The sequence below is a fragment of the Diaporthe citri genome, assembly GCF_014595645.1.
Source record: "Diaporthe citri strain NFHF-8-4 chromosome Unknown scaffold_1, whole genome shotgun sequence".
Taxonomy (NCBI): domain Eukaryota; kingdom Fungi; phylum Ascomycota; class Sordariomycetes; order Diaporthales; family Diaporthaceae; genus Diaporthe; species Diaporthe citri.
The window spans coordinates 7,311,440-7,326,160 of NW_025064846.1; the positions used below are offsets into that span (position 1 = coordinate 7,311,440).

Consider the following 14,721-nt stretch of genomic DNA (forward strand, 5'->3'; position numbering starts at 1 on the left):
CAGATTCTTCACAAACATTTGTGTGTGCTCAGTAAGAGACAAAATCCGACAATGAATGTGACATCAGCCGTCGTACCGTTGTTGATCGATGAGAACGAACCGGCACTCAGGTACTTGGATACATAGGCCAGTTCAATTACTGCACCAGATATGCTCAACAGTGTCATGACCATCTCCGAATGCCATGCTATAAGTAGTCTGCTCTGATAGGGTTCATTGACGAAGACAAATATATGAGTGGTTAAGTCCTCAGGCAACCTGGAAGTCCACTTCCCGTTTAAACCACCTATGCCCATTCTAACGTTATGCATGGCGCATTGTACTTTGGGGTGAACGCTTTGCCTATATCATGTTCTACCGGCCATCCCGGCACAATCGCCTTATGTACAGGTATGCAGATGGCGTGCATCAGAGAATTAAAAAGTGCAAGTTGGCATCATCGCTTTGGACATTCTCGTTTCAGTTATCCCCTATCATTAGTCACTTTCATGAATGGTTCACTCCCACCGTATCTGGCCAATTTAGTCTTCTCTCGCGTACTTCTCGTAGATCTCCAGTTTTTGAGCGGTCGAAATTCCGGGACATATCAAAGTTGTTCATATGCCAAGTGCACATATAAGGAAGGACACATTAGATACGTTGCTGCTATTCATTCTCATCACAGACCACACGAACACTATAATCGTGTGCAATAACAAACACATGAGAATATCTATAGCTTCCTGCGAAATGGTATCTACCCAAGAATAACGAAACAAAAGTAGGACCTCGGTCCACCCCGCAATGGAAAGCTGCAAGAGAAAGAATGAACACCAGCCATGCATGCAAAAAAGCATATTCCCATTATATGAACCTGGTCCCAGCCTCGTCGGCGATCCCCGTCGGGCTCCTCAGGCCGTGGTTCGGCCTCATCGTCCTGTCGAACGGCTGCCCGGGGGGTGAGGCGGCGGTGGGCGACGTCGGCGACGCAGCCGTCTCGTCGATAGTCCACGCCCGCATTAGCTTCATCCGCTCCCTGGCCCTCCCCCGCTTCTGCTGCTCCCTCTCCTGGTCATATTTGAGCGAGAGGCCTCTCGCCATGCCGATGGCATCGGCTCTGCTGCCGTCGCCCGCCGCCACTTGCGACGATACGTGGTATGCTGGTTGCTGATGCCCGCCGAGGTTGCCGGGCGCGGTCGAGTACTCCTCCTTCCACTCGAACTCCGTGTCCACCCTGATCAGCGAGCCCTTACGCTCCCCGCCGGCCGTCTTGGGTTGCGCGACCGACGCGGTGTCGTCCGGGGTCCATGGCCCGCCCGTCCCGATGTCCTCCGCGAACCTCGTGGCCGCGATGTTGAGCGGCGCCGGCGCGGACCGCTTGTCGCGCAGAAGCGAACGGCGCGCCCCGAAGCCACCGTCGGCGGCCACGGACGTCGAACTAGAGGCGTCTGGTGCTGGCAGGGGCCAGTTGGGGTTGCTGGCCAGGTCGGGGATGATACTAGCCGACGAGGCGAGCACTGGAGATCTTGACATGGGCGTCGGTGCGGGGCTCTGCGTCGGTGTCGCCTTCTGCTGCTGACCTGGCGTGTCCTGGGCCTTCCTGCGACGGGCGCTCTTCTCGGGGATAGGCAGTGGAGTCGTCGGGGGTGCTGTCGGGGCCGGGCCGTGGTTCCACTCATTCGTGGCGGACCGAGTAGGGAACGGGCGCTTCGCCGGGGGCGGCGGCGAGAAGACGCTGTGGCTGTGGTTTGGAAGGGGGCTGTTTGAGCGTGATGTGTTGTTGCTACTGAGCCCGTCTGACGATATATCAGTGCCAGATCTATTCCGGACCTCCTTGAGGATCGGGCTCTCGTTCCGGAAGGGGCTTTCGGTCCGCTTGATCTGGATCCCGTACTCGTCCGGGCTGGGCCTGCGGATGCGGTTCGCCATCGAAGCAACCGCGTTGACCCTCGCATTTCCGTATTCGTCCACTGTCGGTCGTTTCACCGGCGTGGCACCCGATGGTCGCGGCCTACCGGCGGGTGAGTCGTTGGTCTCTTCTCGAGTCGGGTTAGCCGGCTTCCTAGACGTCGGCGTGATCGAGCCGACACTTCCGGCTTGAGTCTCCCACCTTGGCTCCAATGTCGGCCCAATCGGCTGGAGAATGTCTCTAGAATACGAGTTTGATCTCGCACTGGGAGTCGTCGGTCTCGGCGTGAGAGGGAAGGGCTTTGGCGAGACGAGGGGCGGCTCGATGGTCATGGGTGACTCTGAGATGTCGCTGTAGTTGCTGCTGCCGCCGTCGCTGTCACCACGACTGCGGGAAACAGTACTGGTACTCGGGCCCTTCTCCAGCGCCGTCATGGTCTGTGCCTGCTGCAGAGTCTTTTCGAACTCGTCAATTTGCAAGCCCAGGCTCTGGCGCGGAGGGCCGCCGACGACCAGGGTGTCACGCTTGGCCATCACGCTCCTAATCACAGGACGACTCTCGGCTTCCTCGCTCGTGCGTTGGCGGTTGGACAGTGGTGGGGACGGTATTCCATAGGGTGCGTTGGCGGCTCGGTAGTCGATCTTTGGCTGCTCATCTCCGTCCCCATTCTCACCGTCCGCCCTGTGGAGGTCGAAAGGGCTCGACTGCTGAAACAGCGGCGAGCGCTGAGGTTTTAACGCAGGGACTGTGTTGCCGCGCACCGGCTCGCGTAAAGGATGCGGTTTTAATCCCGGAGACCCTGACGAGGGGATGTCGGCGGTCTGACTTCGGCCCCTGATTGCTGACCTGTCGTCTGCGACTGGCGTGACACTTGCAAGGGGCGATCTCGAGGAAGGCTGCTGTCCTTCCACACTGGGTTGCCGTCCTCTGCTTGCTGACCTCGCATCGCCGGTTGGCGAGCCCTGGGTGCGCGGTCCTGGTGTGAGCTGGCTGCCCGAAATGTCCCGGCCGCTGCTCGCGGGTCTCAACTCCCTTGCAGCTGGTCCTGCGAAGGAACCCGATCTCTGCCCTGGCACCAGCACCGACGGCACGATGTGGTCACTTGTGACCGAGGCGGGTGGCGACGGATATCCTCCTGATGTCTTCGGCCTCGAGGCTTCTGAGTTTCTCCTTGCCGTCGCTTCCAACTCGGCCTGGACCCTTCTCCTCTCCTCGACCTCGTTCTTCATCCTTGCCAATTTCTCTTCCTGCGTGACCCTGTCGCTGATGTCTTGGGCAAACTTCTCGGGGTCTTCGCCCAGGAGCGACTCGCTGTCACTCCGCACGGGCGACATGAGCTCCAGCTGGCCGAGCGGACTTCTCTGTGGGCCTGCAATACCAGGCGTTGACTCCTTGACGGGGCTGGTGTCCAGCGGGCTCATCCACGGCCTCTCCCGGCCGTTGCGCATCGAGTGTGCGCTCCCGGGCCTTGGACCAACACCACCGCCACCCCCTCCAAAGGGTAACCTCGGCGCAGCAAGGCTTGTCGAGGACCCATTCCTTGCGCCCAGGCTCAACTGCAGATTTGCCTCGGAGCCAAACGATTTCAGGCCGTGGCTGTGGCCGGGTATGAACGGGCCCGAGCCGGCGCTGATGCTAGCAGAGCTCCCCATACGGCCGGCGCCCACGCCTCGAAACTCAGATTCATGGAAATCCCAGATGCTGTTTGCCGCGGAATTGCGATTGTCGCCTGCGGCGTATGGCCTTCGCGCACTGCTACGCGAGCTGTGTGCGGTGCCGGGCCTGCTGGGATTTGTGCTCAGCAGACCAGAGCACTGAAGGAGCACCTCGGTCCGGTCATTCTTCCATTGTGGTGGTGGAGGGGGAGGCTGTAAGGCCTCTACCTCTTTCCTGTGGCACGTGTTAGTCGCAATTGTTTTTTTTTTGGGGGGGGCGCATGAGGAAATGAGACGGTGCTGGAATGGTATGGCCGGGGTCAACTCACTTCTTCTTGTCGGCTCCGAACTTGAGGCCGAAGAAGGAAACCATGTTTAAAAATTACGAATACCCTACCTGGTAGGGAACTGTGGCAACGCATTAGAAGTCGGGCTCGTGCATAGCTGATACTGGTTTGAGTAACTCGGGGGCGGCTTACAGTAGTAGACGAAGACAAGGAGCGTAGTGGTTGGCAAGTGATTTCAACTGAGGGACTATAAACTCCAATTCCCCAAGAGCAAGAACAGCAGTAAAAGGAACGACGTAGTTTTTGATTTTGCCTAGGGAGGCTGGCCCCAAGGAATGACGAGGGTTGAAGGAAAGAATGATCGAGGGATAGACAGATAGATGGTAGACAAAACAAAGCAAAAAGGACGGAAGGGCAGCGGATGTGCTAGCAGCCCATTTTTGCCTGGATACCCCGTCGACGGCCCCTTCGCGTGAAAAGTACCAGGCAAGCCTCGTGGGCGTTGGGATCGGGGAAAATAACAGAGGGCGGCGCCAGGACAGGCAGGGCGACAGGCGGGGTGGTCCTTTTGCTGCGCGATGCTGGGGACGGCCAATTTCTGAGGGGGCAGGAGATGCGCGGGCGCGGCGACGATCCGAATCTCTCGGGAGCTGTCAGAGACTTTTTCGGGGGATGAGGAGAAAAGAGGTGATCCCATCCAGAGGGTTTTTGAGGGTGCGGGTTGGTCGAGGGGCGGCGGATGCATGCGCAGGCCCACCTGTTTGTTAGAATGTGCGTGGGGCGACGAGGGGGGACGGGCGCATCGGGGCATGCAACAGTACGGGGGCATATGTCAGGGGCTTCTCGCTTGCCTCGCCGAAAAGGAGAGATCCGCGGCGGCCTGGTTTCGTTTTGAGATCCGCCGATAAGAAACACGCCCAAGGAGAGCGTCCGGATGGACGGGCAGGCCACGGGATGTAACGGGCAACAGGCACAGGCACAGGCACAGGGCGCCCCTCTCTTGTTCCCCGTCCGATAGGTGACGACAGTTAAAAAAGGGTGTTGGTTGGTGTTGGGTTCAGGGGGGGGGCCCAATATCACCACAATATAAGGACAGGATGACAGCTGGGACTGCCGGTGGGGGTTGGGTGTTACAGCAGGCAGGCTTGCTTGCCAGTACTTGCAGGCTACCCCACAGAGAGGACAGACGAAGAAGAGAGCCCAGCAGAACACCAGAGCAACAGAACAGCGACGGCAGTGAGGTTCTACGCGAGAGTCAAGCACGCGTGGAAGAGGTGGAGGGAGGTCGGTCCTTAAGGGGTGAAGCTACCTAGGCAGGCAGGCAGGCAGGCAGGCACTTCCCCGACAAGAGCTAGAGATAGCAACACACAGATTGGACATTATAATAACTAGTTCAGACAGAATGATAGGATGGCACCATGGCCACGGTCACCGCAGAGGGTGGTGTCCTGCCACACGCGCGCAGGGCCTCTTGTCCGTGTGTACCTTGCATTGCCGCTCAGGCTGTGGCCAGGGTGGGTGTAGGGATGGCAGGCTTGGGCAGGACCGACTGGGTTGAGATCATGGTGGTGTGACGGGGTAAGGGGCCAAGCTATGTGTGTGCAGGGTGTGGCTACCCGTTTGGGACAGCCGTGGCCAAGCAGGCAGGGACGAGAAGGGGAAGGCGTGGCTGCTGCTGGCATCTGGCATCTGGCATCTGGCATCTGGCATGCGGCAACACAGCTCCAAAAAAAACTTTACACTAGCCTACCTACTGTTTCTGTGTATGCGCCTCGAGATTTGTTTGATCGGGTGTGGAGTTGGAAGGATGAATTGCGTCCCTGACCACTGTCCGTTGGGGATTAGTGGCGGCCGAGTGACAGAGCGCGGCTGCAGCGGCTGCATCTGTAAGATTACATGAGACCTGTTTAGGGCTGGGCCCGAAACCCGCGTGGGCTTGACGGAGAATGGGGAGATGGGGGTCGAGTCCGCTGATGTCGACATCGCCCGACATCATGTTTCAAACTCTGGCTGCAGTGTGTGGGAGTGACAAGCCCCATCTGGGGTCCAGAAGTCAGAACCGTAGTGTGCCTGCTGCAGAGAGCAAAAGGGACAGGGGCAAGGGGCCGTGGCCAGGAGGTGGCCAGGAGGTGGCCAGGAACAAGGGCATGCAGGCCGCCTGAGCGCAGATCTAGGGCAGCATAGTCGCCCGGCTTGGGAAGCCATCAGTCCCATGACAGGCCAGCCAGCCCGAGCAACCAATTTCCCATACGAACAAGAAAAATAAAGGGTCCTTCCTTCCTGGCCCGAGGGCCGAGTGAACAAGCCCTTGACGAGTGCCGTACCGCACCGGAATAGAACAGGGCCTGCGAGCTGTACTCGAGCCGACTAGGTTGTAGTCTACTACAACAAAAGATGTAATAACCTCGGCCTGCTCAGGTGACAAATGAACCTCCCCACAGAAACTGCAGACCCGTCTGATTGACGAAATCTCCGGGGGTTGGCAGCATCATCACGGAGCCTTTTTTCTTTTTGCAAAGGAATTGAGGGGCCCAAGGAGATGGGCGATGACCAGGGCCACACGACTGACGACGTAGACGGCTCATGTTTCGTCAGTAAATCTCCGGCCGGGAACCCAGATGGCGTGTGCAGTGTGCGTCTCGAGTTCCACCACATGATTTCTCCAGCTCTACTTGACTCTCTCTCTTTTTTTTTTTTTCTCCGTCCCTATTCTCCCCTTCCATCACCCTTCGCCCAAAGACTTGCGCCAAGTCAATTGCTCGGCAGGGGGCCAATCCCCTTCAAGGGTTCACCCGGACTTGTCCACAGCAATCCCGCACAGCCCGACACGGCTGGAGGACCACGGAAGCCTGGAAATAAGAAAATAAGAAAACAGCATGTTTCAAGCCCCAGCACACGGGCATGGCTGCCTCATCAGCTCCTCTCACTAAAAGCGTGCACCATCCTGTCGGGTACACCCCGTTGTGTACCGGCCCACTGGACTAGCAGAGTGGCTTCCTCGCTAGTCATCGACCCATCCGACTGTCATCCTCTAGCTTCATCAAAATCCACTTCACAGTTTCTAACTAGACTAACTAACTAACTGACCTACCAACTAACCAAGCACCACTTGGGCAGGAGAAAGCGCTCCAATAGACACCTGGGCAGCCACCGCCTATCCCTCATCGGGCTGGATACGAATAGCCTACCCACAGCCTTGCCATTGATCATGCTGTTCATGTTGACCATTGTGCCCGAGCGCGCCTTGGAGGTCGTCACTGGCTTCTGAGGTGGATGCATCTGGGCAGAGCCGCGTGCTCAGCCTCCCTGGCCCCGGAACAGGGAACATGCCATCCTGGGGCGTCGTATTGTCCTCTTTGGTTGCATGACGACCAGAATAGGGACGGTTGAATCGCCGCCCACTCGTGAGCGCGCCCGCCGACTTCGTTGATGCGTGGCGAGCAATGTGCAGACTTGTATACACATGGGCTCAATCGCAATGTTTCAATGTTTCCGTCTCTCACAGCTCGATAGAGCCCGGTAGCAACTTGGCCCTGTCTTGAATTCTCTATACTTTACGTGCTCAGAGATGTGTAGTCTGGTCCCCTGCCGTACATGAGTTCCATAACAGAAAATTGAGAGCACAGTAACAAGACTCTGTGACGCCGCGTGGGTATCCAGTTGGCCGCGTGAACCCCGAGCCACACCGTGTTATTGTACAATGCATCCCAAACAGGGGCGCATAACATTCCAAACAACATCAAAAGACCGAGTTCACTCCGGTCAATGACATGATACTTAGGTTATCATGTCTAGGTCAGGCACAAATGAAATCTCCCAACAACCAGGCTGTAAGTCGTCCAGGGGGATCCTTCTAAAATTCCACACCATACGTGCGAGGGGGGTAAGAGACGGAGAAAAGGGCGCAGAAAGGGATGTGAACATTGTGGGATGGGCACGATGTCCGTCACACGTGATCCTCCTCGATAACACTCCTCTCGACCTGTGGCGGGATCCGGTATACCCATAGGATCCCGGCTGCAAAGCACGAGATGACCGCGCCGGCCAGGAAAGGCAGCCCGATCCAGGGCCCGCCGAGCTCGATGCCCTTGTGGAGCGACTCGGTGAAAATCGGCGCGCCGACCATGACTCCCAGAGTGTCGAGGAAGCCCAACAAGGTGTTGAGAATACCAACGTGGTGCGGCTCGACCTGCGCGTTGAGGAGCGACCGCAGCAGCGGCACAAGCCCGGATCCGCCTGACAGGAGCACGAGGCCGACGCCGAAGAGGGCCGGGCTGGACGAGAAGGCGATAGCTAGGTTGGCCAGGATGAGGACGATACCTGACCAGCGCGAGAGCCACAGGTCCTTGGACAGCGGCGACATGTTGAGCTGTCTGAGGCAGAAGGACGACTAGTACCTGTTAGTCACCTGCTACGGATCCCAAAGTTATACATTCTGGAACATTCTAAAGAACAAAGATCGGGGATGTGTAGCAGGAGAAGAATGGTACTAACCACGGCGGGAAGGAGGACTATCAGCATGACGATAAAGCTGGCCGACTTGAGGGTGAGGAAGTAGGCGGCCTGGGTTGGGAGTGCCCTCTGTTAGTGATGACGTTTACGTTGGGAGTAGCAGATGGCGACGTACCTTGCTCCACGACCAGCCGAACCGCTTTGTGGCATATTGCAGCAGCATCTCCTGTATGTACTTCCCGAGCGTGACGAAGATGAGCGGCAGCATAAGCACCACGATGCGCCTGTTGCCGATGAGGAAATCCCAGACCTCCACCAGCTGCGCCCCGGCGTCATCCAGCGCGGCGCGCATGTTGCTTTTCTTGAGTACTTCATCATCGTTATCATCGCCGTCCAACGGCGCGAGCCGTGGGCTGGGCACCTTTCCGGCCCTCTTGTCATGCCACTGGCGCACAGAAAGTGTCTCGGGCAGTATATAAACTGATGCGAGGACCAGGACCATGAACGCATCGCCAATGAAAAGTGAGAGCCATGGGCTCTTGTTCACCAGGAAGCCGCCCAGGGGGTTCGCGACCAACTCGGCCACAAGGAAAACAGAGTAGAACCTGAACAGAACTGGAGTCCTTGTGGTTCACAGAGTCAGTTTGCTTACTAGCCAAGACGTGTCGTGTTGGTTGTGGCGTTATGGAACTCACATCTCTTCTACGTGTAGCACGTCCGCCAGCATCGTATATATCATGCTCATCCCGACAGGGGCTCCGCCTCCGATGAAGTTGAAGGCAAAGCTCAGGGTGAATGTCCACATCGGCAGAGGGAAGTAGAAGACAACCTGGTACCAAACCATCCCCAGTGCTATCCCGATTAGCGCCAGTATCGCGATAGGCTTCCGCCCCCACCGGTCCGAGAGCGATCCGTAGGGGAGGGCAAACAGGATGGTTGGGAGGCATTCGAGGGCATACTCCCACCCGCGGTAGAGGGCAAGTTTCCCCTGGACGGCGGGGTCTTTGCACAGCGGGTTCTCGTCGCCGGCGGCCAGGAACCGGGCGATCTCCGGGTAGGCCTCGGCACAGAGGCCCTTCTCCAGGAGTGCGTTCCACGCCGGCGTGGAGATGCCAACTGCCAGCTCTATCATGAAGAGGACGGAGAAGGCCCCGACGATGACACGCCACTTGTACTTGCTCCGTGGGTCCTCATCGTCTATGGCCGCGGGAGTAGCGTCCCCGGACAGCAGCGGCGTCTCCTCCAAGGTGAGGAGAGCCTCGTCCTCGGTCGAGTGTGCGTCCGTCATTGCGGCCATGACGGCTGTCTGTCTGGGATCTCCGGGTCCGACTTCTCGTGGGAAATGTGTCAAGAGCTAACAGGAATACCAAATATCTAGTAACGAAATACGGAAGTAAAGAGAGCAGTTCCGTCCCAGTGGGGGAGTGAAATGGGACAGGTCAAGAGAAATATGTCGTCTGTGAAGCAGGCATCGGAGTTGGAAGTGAGAGAGGGAGTGTGTGCGCGCGGGTAAGCTTTTGCCCATGCGGCGTGTAAGAAACGCAAGCCAACCCAATCCGAACAATCTTACTCTCGTAGCCAACAGCACGCGATGCCGATAAGAAGTAAGAAACCCAAAAGCGGCCAGAATCCTGCGAGTTCTTGTCGTCCAACGTATCGGAATACCGTCCACGAAGATAGCAGAGGCGGGCGTGGGTGGACAGAGTTTCCCGGAGCACACTCCCCGGAGGTTTCATGACGTGCTGGCCCCATTGGTCCCCCTTGGGACCCCTTGCCCACGAACTGGCTCAGCTCCTTGTCTTCTGATAGCCCGTATCTAGACTGGCCATGTCAAGTGTGTGGTAAGCCTGTAAGCATTCCCTTGAAACCAGACAGGCCCTGGAATTGTCATCGTGTGCTTGTGGTTGGCGGCCCGCTAAGCAGTCGGAGTTCGTCGGACTCGGAGTTGGACCAGGAAGGAGATCCATCCGCCACCCCCCTGCTCGTCCTGCGGTGCTGACTCTGGCTTGCTGAACCCACATGTCCAGGCCACGTCATGGTGCCTTCTGGCGATTGCGTGCTGCCTTTGTCATACGTCCCGATACGGCAGGTAGACAGAATGGCAAACAGCTGGCAGTGTGGGTACCAAATAGTGTGTGGTCGCACAGAATGTGAACGGTTGGTGATGCGAGTGTCCAAGCAATGAATAAAGTTGGGGGAAGAGTTCCTTGATTGCCTGCCCCAGGACGTGCACTTGAACCCCCCACTAAAGGACGGGCAGACGCCTGGAGCTATGGCCTCTCTGCCTGTTGACGTCAGGGGTGCTGGCAGGTGTGGGAGCACGCGTGTGGTGTTCCCAGACAGTGAGAGCGACTGAACGCATCACAAGCCGAGAAGCACCGCGACCACGCCGCTTGCCCAAGATGTCTGCCGCCGATGCAAAGGTCCTGTCTGTTAGCCCGCTGGTATGTGTTTGTGTGAAGCCCATGCAACCCAAAGCCAGGCCATGTTCTCGTAGCTGATCCGTTGAGTGGCTACGCCCAGCCTGAAAGGGACGCCCGTTGGACGCGTTTGGTGAAGTAGATTTACCCTCCGCATATTTACACACTTCCTCGCCGGCAGCCTGGCTGACATGAACTCGACAAATCAAGGATACAGTACAAAGACCCGCGCGGTAGGACCCGGGACTGGGAATCTGCCGAGCGCAGCACCCGCCCCAAGGGCAGCGACATCGATGGGGTCGGCATCGTGGCCATTCTGGAGAAGCCCACGGGTAAGGAATCCTCGTCATTTCATCTACTTCTACTTCTACTTCTACTTGGCGAACCCATCCTGCCCTGATGGACCTGGGCTGACCCAGGCGCCCGGCCCTACTGTTCAGGGCCCGAGATCGTGCTTCAAAAACAGTATAGACCTCCAGCAAATCAGATCATGATCGAGGTGCCCGCCGGTCTGGTCGATGCGGGCGAGACAGCCGAGCAAGCTGCGGTGCGAGAGCTCAAGGAAGAGACCGGCTACGTGGGCAAGGTCACAGAGAGCTCGCCCCTCATGTGGAACGGTCAGTAGCCCAGCTTGCGATGCCATTTGTGGCCCGGCACCTCCTCTGCGACTCCTCCGCCGGACGCGCTTCGACTGACATGAGCCCTGTTGCTGGGAACCAATAAATGTAGACCCCGGATTCTGTAATACTAACCTCCGGATGGTCCACGTTTCCATCGATATGAGCCTGCCCGAGAACCAGAACCTCAAGCCCGAGCTGGAAGAGAACGAGTTCATCGAGGTCTTCTACGTGCCCCTGAGGAACCTGTGGGAGGAGTGCAAGAAGCTGGAGGCCCAGGGCTTTGGCATCGACGCACGGGTTGGCACTCTGGCCGAGGGCATCGAGCTGGCCAAGCAGTTCAAACTCTAGAAAGGGATAAACCCGCTTTCTTAGGGTCCCAATCCAGGCTCGGGATCCAGACTCTAGAGATCCCTAGGTGAAAATAGTTGGGCCGGAATGAAAGACGTCCCCGCCCGGCTTGGTCTTTGTGCAATAATTCACTTTGCCTGCTGCCTCTCCCACTGCTTGACCTTGCCGTAGAGTGCCACTGCGGCCAAAGCCTTGGAGTCCATGGCGCCCTCCAGCCAGAGGTCGGCCAGGGGCACGACCTTGAGGGTGATCATTTCTCCCTGGTCTCGCAGACCCCCGTACTTGCCCTCCCACTCGTGCAGCGTGCTCCTCGGCACGCGCCTCTCGTGTGAGAAGATCTTGATGTACTCGTCGCAGCCACCGGCGGACGGGTACATGGCAAACGGTATGTTCTCGGCCCCGGCCGATTTGCGCGTGTTTTTGCTGACGGGCCCCTTCGTGGCCTTGCGCGCGCGCCTGATCTCGCCGACCTTGTCGGTCAGGCAGGTCAGCTCGGTCTGCTTGATGACCATGCCGAGCTCCTCCTCGATCTCCTTGGCCGCGACGCCGGCGAAGTTGCTGTCGCCGTCGATCATGCCGGCGGGCAGCTCCACGAAGCCTAGGCTGCCGGTGGGGAGGCGCGGCTGGACGGTCAGCAGCACGTAGGCCTCGTCCAGCGCGTCGGCGTCGGCGGGCTGGACATCGTCCGGGATGAGCACCACGAGCATTGCGACTGCGGGCCCGCGCAGGAAGATAGTGCCGGGGAGGCGGCTCTTGCCGTCGGCGGTGGAGACATTTGCGCTGAGCTTGAGGAATCCGATGTTGTTGGCCCCGAATAGGGTGTAGGACTCGATGGTGATGTCCTTGAGCCGGTAGGGGCTTTTGTGGAAGGGGTGCGAAGGTTGCGCTTGGAGCGAGATAGAGTGGGAAAGAGTCGAGATCCAGTTCTGTGTGGTATTGGGGACCTGATCAGCTTTTCTGGGCGCGACGCGAGAGAACGATGCTGTCGAAGTTGAGGCTCTGGCGTCGAGTGCTCACCTTGAAGGGAGGCCATTGGGTCAGCTGGTCCCTCTTCAGGCCCTGTGCCGTGACCGGGACATTGTTGTACTCTTTGAGTATGAAGACGTTGTCTGCCATATTGATCTTGATTGTGGCGTTAGTCTGCTTGTTGGCGTAAGTCGTGTTAGTTGAGCAGAGGACGGATTTGGACCTTTTCGGGGTGGGCTGCACACGCCTGGAGAGGCCTGGCACGAGGCCTTTGAACATGGCATCAACCGATTAAATACTCGGTGATTCACTTGATCATGCTCACGCACAGTAGTGAGCAGTCTGGCATGGGTGGAGGGCGGGAGCCTGGACTGCAGCCTGGGATGAAATGGAGCCTTGCGCTTGTGATACACTTCTGGAAGCTGACTCCATTCCGCCTTGCAGGAGGCCCCGCGGTGGAGATGCAAGGGCCCCGATTTTGGAGCTCTGGTGGGTCACCGATCGACACTGTGTTTGGCTGTAAGTGACAGCGATAGTCTGCGTTGGCCTGAAGTCAACAAGACTGCATGACGATTGTTTAGGTCCTTTTCAGAAGTCCGCTGGTGCTCGAATATCGTACGTGTCCGGTCCAGCCACGGACAGATGACAGGTTTGGACGCGCCAAAGCACCGTTTTGGCAATTTGTTTTCTTAGGACAATACGAGCTCCTCGGTTACCTGCGTATTTATCTGGCTAGACCGTTCAATCCGTCGAGATGCGCCAAACAGCTCGATTGCATTGCTCGGCAACGGCCCTCCCTCCGGCCGGAACACCTTTGTTTGCAAACAACTCCCTCCACCAATCACACACCTCCCGCCCCTGCGAACAGACATGTTCCCTGGCTCACCCGGGCACTTTTGAAATTGGACTTCCTTTCCAAGATTAACACCAGGCATTCCAGACAGCGCCCTTCATGCGTGCCGACGGCGCAGCGCAATTCTTGACAGGTCCTTATTGGCACACCTTCCTGCCCCTTTGTGAGCCTCGTAACGTTTTCTCGCATACTGCCCGTCTTGTTTATCTCCATATCCGAGCTCGCATAGATATAAAAGCCCGATTAGAAAGTTTACGAGCTTGCTCTCCCAGTGGATCCGGACCGGTGACCAGCACTGACTTCTTATTGCCTGCCCCTCCCCGTCACATGCAAGTCGAAACAGGCATCCACTCACTACTCGAATCATCGTTGTGCTCCTCACGCCTTTGTCAAGATGCCCACATACTCCATCTATCCCGAGTCCCTCATGGCTCCCAACCAGTTCTCGCCTTACCTCTCAGTCTCATTCCGGAGGGGTGTGGAAAGCCGAGATCCCATCGTAAGTCCACGCCACATCTGTTTTGCCCATCACCCAGGGCATGTTGTTGGGCCGAACAACTAACACCCGACTGCCCCAGTTCCCCGCCTCAGGGCTCCAGCTCTCCTTCGAGAGACCGGACTGTGACCAGGAGATCTTTGTCGAGCGCATCACCGCCCGCGATGTCCAGGCCTCTGAGTCAGGCCTGTGCACCGTCAGCCTGCCCAAGGACGAGATGCCCAAGTATGCCGTCCCCAAGGGCCGCGAGGACACCGTTGGCGACGTCGTCGTCAAGCTGCATGCCTGGAAGGGCGAGAGGCACCTGGGCGCCTGGGAGATGGGCAGGCTGAGAGGGCCGGATGCCTACAAGGTTGTGGGCTGAGCCACACTTCTTTCTGGGCCGGGGACGAATTTGATGACTTGACCATGACTGATGAAGAGATTGGGTCTGGGTGTATATGGGTGCCTGGGTTAACGGTTTGGCTGGGTCGGATTATCCTTTGGGTGCGGCGTTGGATCAGAGATGATATGACCAGAAGATGTTATACCAAGATACCAGGACGGTTGGGCGGAAATGGCTGGGCTGGGCATTTTACAATGAAATGCAATGACGCTATGGGTAATGACATTAGATCCACAGGTCGAATCTTCTGCTGCTTGCATCGACCTGGCTCTTGCGACGATAACCCAACAGCCAGTGAGATTGTTGGTCGGCTTCCCACTCGCAGAAACTTTGTCTGTGCTCTCTTTGGTC

The 14,721-nt window shown here is 57.7% G+C and overlaps 5 protein-coding genes across 5 annotated transcripts; 2 read left to right on the forward strand and 3 right to left on the reverse strand.

The window, feature by feature from the left end:
- Nucleotides 1-843: 843 nt before the first annotated feature.
- Nucleotides 844-3,916, reverse strand: INS49_001944 (uncharacterized protein; the record flags this gene model as incomplete). Its single annotated transcript, XM_043162763.1, has 2 exons — nt 844-3,778; nt 3,873-3,916. 2 exons carry the CDS (start codon nt 3,914-3,916, stop codon nt 844-846), a joined length of 2,979 nt encoding a protein of 992 aa, XP_043031269.1.
- Nucleotides 3,917-7,776: 3,860 nt separating this feature from the next.
- Nucleotides 7,777-9,579, reverse strand: INS49_001945 (uncharacterized protein; the record flags this gene model as incomplete). Its single annotated transcript, XM_043162764.1, has 4 exons — nt 7,777-8,220; nt 8,325-8,393; nt 8,458-8,905; nt 8,978-9,579. The coding sequence occupies 4 exons, from the start codon at nt 9,577-9,579 to the stop codon at nt 7,777-7,779; spliced, it is 1,563 nt and encodes a 520-aa protein (XP_043031270.1).
- A 1,105-nt stretch (nt 9,580-10,684) lies between these two features.
- Nucleotides 10,685-11,670, forward strand: INS49_001946 (uncharacterized protein; the record flags this gene model as incomplete). Its single annotated transcript, XM_043162765.1, has 4 exons — nt 10,685-10,726; nt 10,920-11,034; nt 11,143-11,319; nt 11,432-11,670. 4 exons carry the CDS (start codon nt 10,685-10,687, stop codon nt 11,668-11,670), a joined length of 573 nt encoding a protein of 190 aa, XP_043031271.1.
- A 128-nt stretch (nt 11,671-11,798) lies between these two features.
- Nucleotides 11,799-12,915, reverse strand: INS49_001947 (uncharacterized protein; the record flags this gene model as incomplete). Its single annotated transcript, XM_043162766.1, has 2 exons — nt 11,799-12,596; nt 12,688-12,915. 2 exons carry the CDS (start codon nt 12,913-12,915, stop codon nt 11,799-11,801), a joined length of 1,026 nt encoding a protein of 341 aa, XP_043031272.1.
- Nucleotides 12,916-13,883: 968 nt separating this feature from the next.
- INS49_001948 (uncharacterized protein) lies at nt 13,884-14,349 on the forward strand (the record flags this gene model as incomplete). The annotated part of the gene is made up of 2 exons (XM_043162767.1): nt 13,884-13,988; nt 14,068-14,349. 2 exons carry the CDS (start codon nt 13,884-13,886, stop codon nt 14,347-14,349), a joined length of 387 nt encoding a protein of 128 aa, XP_043031273.1.
- Between the last annotated feature and the right edge of the window lie 372 nt (nt 14,350-14,721).